We start from the raw sequence: 7,415 nt of genomic DNA on the forward strand, positions 1-7,415 counted from the left end.
GGAGCGGGTGCCCTGCAGCCTGTCCGGGGGACCCGGGGGGATGCTGCTTTGGGCGGGTTTTGGGGAGCGGGGGCTGGGCGCCTCCCCGACTCCAGTCGGTGCCGTGCTCCTGGTCCCGCGCCGGGGCGGAGCGGGGCGGTAACGGGCAGCCTTGTCCCCTGCAGCCCCCGCAGAAGCGGCAGAGGACGGTGGAGGACTTCAACCAGTTCTGCACCTTCGTGCTGGCCTACGCCGGCTACATCCCGTACCCGCAGGAGGTCAGTGCGCCTGGACGGGGGGATCTGCCCCCTCTGCTCGGGGCGCTCCCGGCTCCCTCGTTCCTCCTTCCCCCGTTGCCGCTCGCGCGGGGCTCTCTGGGGCTCGCTGAGTTTCTCTTGTCTTCCCCGTCTCCTTTGCAGAACGAGCCCTGGACCCTCGGAGGTAGCATGAGCCCCCAGAACAGCACGGGCAGTACTCAGGACAGCGACAGCTGGGCCTCGTCCCACTCCGAGTCCCAGGTCCTGCCGGATGACGGGAAGAGCAGGAGCGCCAGGCACAAGGTGGGGATGGACGGCCTGCTCCTCGGCTGCCACGGTTTCGCCCCCAGCTTCTACAGCGCCCGGCCCCAGCCCCCCAAGAAGAAGAAACCGCCTGCGAAGAAGCTTGTTTTAGACCGGGAAACGGAAAAGAAAGCGGCACCGGCTGGCACGCAGCGTTTGGGGGATGCCTGGCCTCGGTGGGGGGAGCCAGCTGCGCCGCAAGGGCCGGCACCGCCCGTGAAGGAAGAGCACGTGGAGCCCCCCGTCACCCCGGCTGGCAAGCTCCAGCCCGCGTCCCTCCCGGACGCCTCCATCGAGGAGGAAAAGGACTGTGCGCCAGAGACGCAGACGCCAGCCAGCGGCAACCCTCAACTGGAGCAGCAGGAGAGCAGCCCCAGCTCTTCGAATGCCTCGGACCAAAGCAAAGCAGAAGACGCGAGCGGAGTGAGCGCCCAGCCTCGCGGTAAGCTCCTGAGCTAGCTCGTGTGGGCAGAGCCCGCGGGCTGCGTGGGGCGAGGGTTTTTTTCATGGTGCCAGGCGGTGCCCCAGGTTGCTCTGTCCTAGCTGGGCACGTTGCACCATCCCTGCCTGCAGGAGGAGCCTGGCGATGGGGCCGGAGAGACACCTTTCTGGCACGTGTGGCACGCACCAGACTTGCATCCTCCCCTAGTGCCACTCCCATCCCCTTCTGCTGCTTCACCTGCTGCTGTGTATTGTTTCCTGCTTTGTGCTGCCTGCCTGCTGTGCTGCTCTGCTTTCTGCTCCCTGGCCTATCTGCCCCTGTGCTGCCTGTCCCTTCCCTGTTCTGCCCGGGCCCCTTGTGCAGGTTGGCCACCGCTGCTGGAGGGAGCGGGGTAGGAGGGCCGTTATAATTGCAGCGAAATAGGGGATGCTGGGGCTCGGGATCTCCCTTTCCTTTGGGCCAAGGGCTGTATTTTGCAGCCTAGGAAAGGCCTGACCAAAGTGGAATTTTAATGGGAACTCCCTGAGCCAAGCTAAATGTCTCTTCTCTGTTCCAGAGCCATCAGGGGAATTTACAGCAGCTCCCAACACCAAAGCAGAAGGTGAGCGAGAGCCTAGAGCCCCCAGCGGCGGGTGGGCTGGGCATGTGGAGAGGGTGGCCAGGCTGGAAGAGGCTGGGGTTTGACTTGGAGCTGCTGTCTGACGATGCGTGGGAGTCAGCGCTGACTCCTTGCAGCAGCTGCTCCCTTGGGACACTGCATCCCCTCCCCCTCGCTGCCTCAGTCCAAGTCATCAGGCGTGCAGGGGCACTGTCGTCTGATTGGGGTCTGTCTCTTCTTCGCCAGAGGATGACGCCTGGGACCTGATCACCTGCTTCTGCCTGAAGCCCTTCGCGGGGCGGCCCATGATCGAGTGCAGCGAGTGCACCACCTGGATCCACCTCTCCTGCGCCAAGATCCGCAAGTCCAACGTGCCTGAGGTCTTCATCTGCCAGCGATGCCGCGACGCGAAGCAGGAGATCCGCCGCTCGAACCGGGCCCGGACGGTGCCCCGCAAGCGCTTCTGTGACTGAGCGGTCCCCGCGCGCGGGGGCGTGGGGACCCCTGTCGTTCTAAGACTGCAGCCCAACTTGGCTAGACAATCAACACCCGGTGACTGTCGGGGAGGGCCTGCGCTGCTGGGGCAGGGGAGCTTCTGTGCTGGACACAGCCCCTGCGCTCCCAGCACCAGGAACCTGGTTGGCTCCAGGAGAAACCACCTTTCTCCCCGCCCCAGGCTGTGCAGTTCAGGGAGCAGTTACCGCTGCATTGCAGACACTGAGGGGGGCCCACAGGAGAAGCCAGTGCACGAGGCCGGCCAGACAACCCTGCTCCAACTGGAGCACGGCTTGGTGCCTCCCCCAGTAGCCTGGAAGAGCCTAGCCCAAATAGTTCCCCTGTGGCGTGGTGTGGGGGTTGCTGACCCTTATCTCAGTGGAGTGCACATGTCCCCTCCTCTCTGCAGCTCAGGCCTGTTCCTTGGCCCTGACGGCCTGTTAAAGTCTCTGCAGGGCTGGTGAAAGGTGTCCTGTGATGGCCCCAGACTGAAGTTTTCTTCCAACAGAGCAGATAAAGCCCAGATTAGAGCAGCAGAAGCTTCTTCCTGCTCCAGGGTCCTGGAGGGGGCAGCTCTAGTGGGGAAGGGGAGTTGTCCCCCTGCCCGGCTCTGGGCTGGGTGTCTTCAAGCAGCGCTGAGTGCAGGGATGTGGCGGTCTGCCTAACCCCCTAGTCTGCCTAGCCTCCTGCGGGGAGGCGGTGACCTAACAAGTAAGAGCCCGGTCTCGGCAGGTGCTGTGTTCAAGGTGCTTGGGCTGAAGCTTTGAAGTGCCCCTTTCCCCAGACCTGTTTCTTCTAGAGTCTGCAGGGGGGTTGCTCCCCCTGATCTGAGCAAAGTTGCCAGCTCCGGCGTAGGGGAAGGGGCAGTGTGCAGTTACTGTAAATAGTGTTGGAGAGAGACTGTAAATAATTTGTAAAACAGACACTTTTAGAGAAATTACCGAGTGATTGTTGCTAAGCTGTCGGCTGGGTCCCGGCCTGGAATTTCCAATTGCACTGGAGTCCCTGGGCGAGAGGGACAAGGGATTTCCGGCAGAAGAGCCAAGCGGCGTGGGTCTGGGAAGGGGCTAGCGAGCTTTGTGGAAGGAGGGTTGGGATCAGTCTCTTTCCTTGGGGGCTCCCCTCCTGCTGCTCCCTTGTGCACTCGGGGAGAGGGGAGCTTCTGCCCCAAAGTTTGCTGGGTCTCGGGGAAACAAGCTTTGAGAGTAGGAAGCAGGCGAGGTTTCTACTTCCAGGCAGCCCCCTCCCTCCAAGTTTCCTTACTGGTGGCCAGCGAGGCACCCCCCCCTCCCTGGGGAAACTGTGAGACTCCACATGCCTCCAGACTGGGGGCTTGTGCCTTGAGTCTCATCTTCTATGCAACTCGCTGCCCTTGGATGGGATAGCCCTCAAGTCTCTTGGCAGGATGTCTGTCACCCTCACTGTGGGCGGCACAGGGCTCCGCGTGCACTAAGTATTGGATCCCATGTTCTGTTCCTTTCCTTCCACCTCTCCAAAGACCCAGACCCATGTGCCTTCTGTGCTGTGCGCGCTTCTCCACGGGAGACGTGGGGCTTTAGCCGTGGTTCTACCTTCTGTTCTGCCTCTTGTACCTCGAAGAACTGGGCAGGGGTCGAAAGGACCCCAACGCCGCAAAGCTGGGCCCGTTTCTAAACCAGGGTCTTTCCTACTTGCACATCTGGTTGCCATGGGACCACTTGTGGGGAGAGCAGGGGCCGCTTCCCCCATGGCTCCAGCACTCCTCTGGACGCTCCCTGTGCCCCTCTCCTGCTGCGGGAAGCCGAGGCCCTCAAGTGCTTTACACTTTTCTAGTTTTTAGTCACTTTTTATTGATCTGTAAAATAGCAAATTTCTGGTCTTTGCCCTGTGGAGTGTGGCTGGAGTGAGGTGTATATAATAAAGAATCTTTGCCATAGCCCCTGTGACCTTGTCACGGTTTTGTGGGTCTCAGTGGAAGTTCCCTCCCTTGCTGTAGGGGAGAGTTGTGGGGGGGGCTTGGCCATTTTCTGCTGATAGCAGTTCTCTCGAGGATCCCAAAGATGGCACGAGAAGGGGGAAGTAAACTAGTGGGTGCAACAAGTGTCTGCCTGCAGCGTTTGGAAGAGAGCCAGCCTCCCTGCACGGCGGAAGGAATGACTGTACGCAAAGGGCGTGGAGCCGATGAAGCAGCGGGGGAAATGCTACAGCGGTGACGGGCTATGACAGTATCCCGGGGTAAGAGTGTCATCTGGGCGCTAAAAACCAAGGCCATTAGAGCGTAGGGAGCATACCTGCCAGGTGAGCTCTGGGACTGGCTTGCAGATGGGACAAAGGCCGTCAGAGACGGGACTTGTAGAGATCTGGGGCTGGGGTGAAGTTTGGGACACTCACTTGCTGGGAAGCACGCTTGGGTTGTTGATGGCCTCCCACTGCCCTGGGTGTGGAGACGGCATGGGAAATGGCAGCGTTCCTCAGTTGTGGATCATTATCACTTACCCGTGAGCACACGCTGGGCCCCGCCGATGAGCCCCCTCTATTTCATTACCCCACCTCGTCCCCCAGGATGACTTCTAACTCCAGAAAAGATGACCAGAAACAAGTTGTCCAAAGCAAACATTTTATTTGGACACTGGGGTTTCCATTTCAATTAAATGCCAAACTGGGAGCCAGCTTCATGTACCGTGACACACTTGGCACAGCCAGCCACAAAGAAAGAAGCTTTCTATCCAAAGGAGCCTCTGGGGACTTCCTGGTTGCTTAATTAACCTTCTAAATGTTACTGATGCATGCTCTGTCTTCCTGAGTCTGCAGGCAGCCTGAAACAATAGATCTGGAAGCAGGGGTATGTGGAAGACCAAAGCCTAGTAGTACTGGCAGGAATCGGTTAGTTGCTGATGCTTTTAAGGAAATGGCATAGCGAAGCCACAAAGATGGTGGACATGGTGATACCTGCTGGGCTGAAGGTGACAATAAGGCACTTAATTACTCATCACGCAATGTGATTAGAGTCATTAGTAGCAATCCTAGCCTGGATGTTTGGCAGAGCTGCAAGAGGAGTGGGGACTCCAAGAAGGACTAGAATGCCAGTTTAGTTCTGATAAACCCCATGCCCAGCTTGATTATAAGGTAACGCCGTTTTTGTCCGAGATCGAGTCTGAAGTCCCGGTACCAAGTGCTTTTAGAAACAGATGGTGGTTTGGGAACTGGCCGGTTTTTGGGGGGGGTGGGGTTTGCCAGCAGCCAGGTAGGGTGATCTGTTGAGAGAAGGATGCAGTCCCAAGGAATTGCCAATGCTGTGTTTTGCAATTGGGGCAGAACCGTTCTTAATGCTTAGGTGTGCAGCCTTGTGGAGGCCGAGACGGACGTGAGTCCTGCCCCGTGGGGCCCCTAAGCTAACCAGGGACAGCTTAGTCTCAGCGGAGTCCTGCAGCACTTTGCTGGCGCAGAATCGGAGCAAGCCAAGAACGATGGAAACCCAGGTCCATGTTTTATTCTATTAGCACTACAACCCAAGCTGGGGACAGGGGCAGGAGGGGGCATTGGCCCACGGATCGCGGCATCTAGTGAAAGTGCATTCTTAGCCCAGACCGAGGGGCTTCCCTTCTCCTCCAGGTAAGGAATCACTGCCTCCGTGTAGAACTTCTCCAGCTTGGGGACCGTCTTGTCCCAGTACGCCTCGTCGAAGTCCACGGTGGTGATGGCCGTCTCCTTGTTGGTGTGAACAACGAAGTCGGCCTTCTCGAGGCCCGTGGCTGCCAGCTGGCACTGCACCTGAGTGAAGTAGGCATGGTTCTTCTTCAGGGCATAGGAGTCCCCTTCCTTCTCCAGGCAGAAGTCTTTGTCCTTGCAGGCCTCGCTGACCATCTTGTTTCTGTGCTTGTAGGGACACTTGACTTCCAGCAGCCCCAGCACCTTCCCTGTACCTGCTTCCTTGATGACTCCGTCGGGGCTGGCCGCGATCCACTCCTTCCCAGGATGGATGAAGAGGCCGCAGTCGTCCACCTTCACCGGCTTGCCCGACTTAGACTTGAGCTCCTCGTAAGCCTGCACCGCCACTTTCTCATTCTGGACGCCCCACGACATGGCTGGTGTCTGCACGCCGGAGCCCGAGCTCACCACAGCTTTCAGGTAAGACTGGGGCACCTCCGAGGTCTTGTTGTTGACAAACTTGCTGTTGGCAATCTTGTGCGCCACCGAGGCCGTGATGCGGTTCTCCCGCCACTCGTACCACTTGGGGTTGTCCCGCTGGCCCCGGGTTTCCTCCTCCACCTTCTGTATATCTTTTCCCATGAGCTGGCGGGGAAACTTGCTGGCTTCATCCTGGGTTTTGGAGACGGCCTGAGAGCGGCTGGACTGGCTCCTTCCCGGGTAGGAGGGCTCGGTGCTGGCAGGTGCTTTTCCTTTGGTGGAGGGAGGCTTCCCTGTCGCTGCAGGGCTCCTCGCTGATGCCTTGCAGCTCCTCTGGGCATCTCCCGCGTCGCTGCCGTGCGCTGCCGCGACACTTGGCTGGGACGAGCTTTGCCTGGTTCTGCTCGTGGCGGTGGCGGTGGCGCTGGCTGGTTTCTCTGGCTGCCTCCGGCCACTGCCTTCGCTCCTGGCGGCTGGAGCGCTCTTCGGTCGGGTGGCTGCTGGCGTCGCCTTGGCCTGGGACGAGGCGGAGGAACGAGGTGCAGCCGGGGTCGCTTTGGGGACAGCTGCAGCTTGCCGAGGGGACGACGTGCTGGCGGTGTCTTTGCGGGGCCGCCCCATTGTTCAGCGTTGGGGGTCACACTCTGTGGGCACAAAGGAAGTTAGACACGCACCCCAAAGCGCAGACCAGCTATGGCACCCGCGCCCGGCAATGACCTCTGTGCCTCTCCCGTAGCCAAGGAAAGCTACGCCCCTGCCGCCCCCCCTCACACACTTTGTCCCTGCTGCCCCTCTCGTCTCCTTCAACCACATTAAGACCTGATGCTGAGAGTGCAGGGCCATCCCGGGCCCTTCAGGGAACAATAGGTTATAACCTGCAGGGCCATTGACTCTGAATGTCCCTGGGGCTGGGGTGTTGTTGTAGCAGATGGGCAGAACATGGGCGAGAAGCCAGGGGGGTTTGGTGCATCTTTCATGGGGCCAGCTGCATAATTGGGGGATGGCAGGCAGCTTTCAGGCACAAATGCCCTCTCTCCTGGGTCTCTGAATGTCTCCTTCCAGGCACACGGAGGGGGAGGGGGAGGGGGAGGGAGCCCGGGGGTCCTTCCGGCCCCCAGGCAGCCCGGGGATTGCAAGGAGCAGCTTTGCTAAGCAAAAGCGGCTCTTCCACCACCTGAAGCAGGCTAGAAGGGCGCAGGACTGCTCCCAGACCAGAGCAGGGCGCGGGGGGCCG

The 7,415-nt window shown here is 59.9% G+C and overlaps 2 protein-coding genes across 2 annotated transcripts in view; one reads left to right on the top strand and one right to left on the bottom strand.

Moving 5' to 3' along the window:
• The window catches only part of LOC102369268 (PHD finger protein 13-like), a 5,448-nt gene extending 1,464 nt beyond the window's left edge, over positions 1 to 3,984 (top strand). The window contains exons 2-5 of the mRNA XM_025195887.1: positions 5 to 257; positions 399 to 981; positions 1,538 to 1,582; positions 1,826 to 3,984. Coding sequence (XP_025051672.1) covers positions 5 to 257; positions 399 to 981; positions 1,538 to 1,582; positions 1,826 to 2,052 — 1,108 coding nt within the window. The 3' untranslated portion in view covers positions 2,053 to 3,984. The remainder of the gene's footprint in view (positions 1 to 4; positions 258 to 398; positions 982 to 1,537; positions 1,583 to 1,825) is intronic.
• A 1,144-nt stretch (positions 3,985 to 5,128) lies between these two features.
• On the bottom strand, positions 5,129 to 6,885 carry LOC112549079. Its single transcript, XM_025195892.1, has 2 exons — positions 5,602 to 6,885; positions 5,129 to 5,307 (listed from the first exon to the last, which is right to left on the bottom strand). The coding sequence occupies exons 1-2, from the start codon at positions 6,800 to 6,802 to the stop codon at positions 5,129 to 5,131; spliced, it is 1,380 nt and encodes a 459-aa protein (XP_025051677.1). The 5' UTR covers positions 6,803 to 6,885.
• Positions 6,886 to 7,415: the final 530 nt, after the last annotated feature.

This window comes from Alligator sinensis, unplaced genomic scaffold, assembly GCF_000455745.1.
Source record: "Alligator sinensis unplaced genomic scaffold, ASM45574v1 scaffold301_2, whole genome shotgun sequence".
In the NCBI taxonomy this organism is placed as follows: domain Eukaryota; kingdom Metazoa; phylum Chordata; order Crocodylia; family Alligatoridae; genus Alligator; species Alligator sinensis.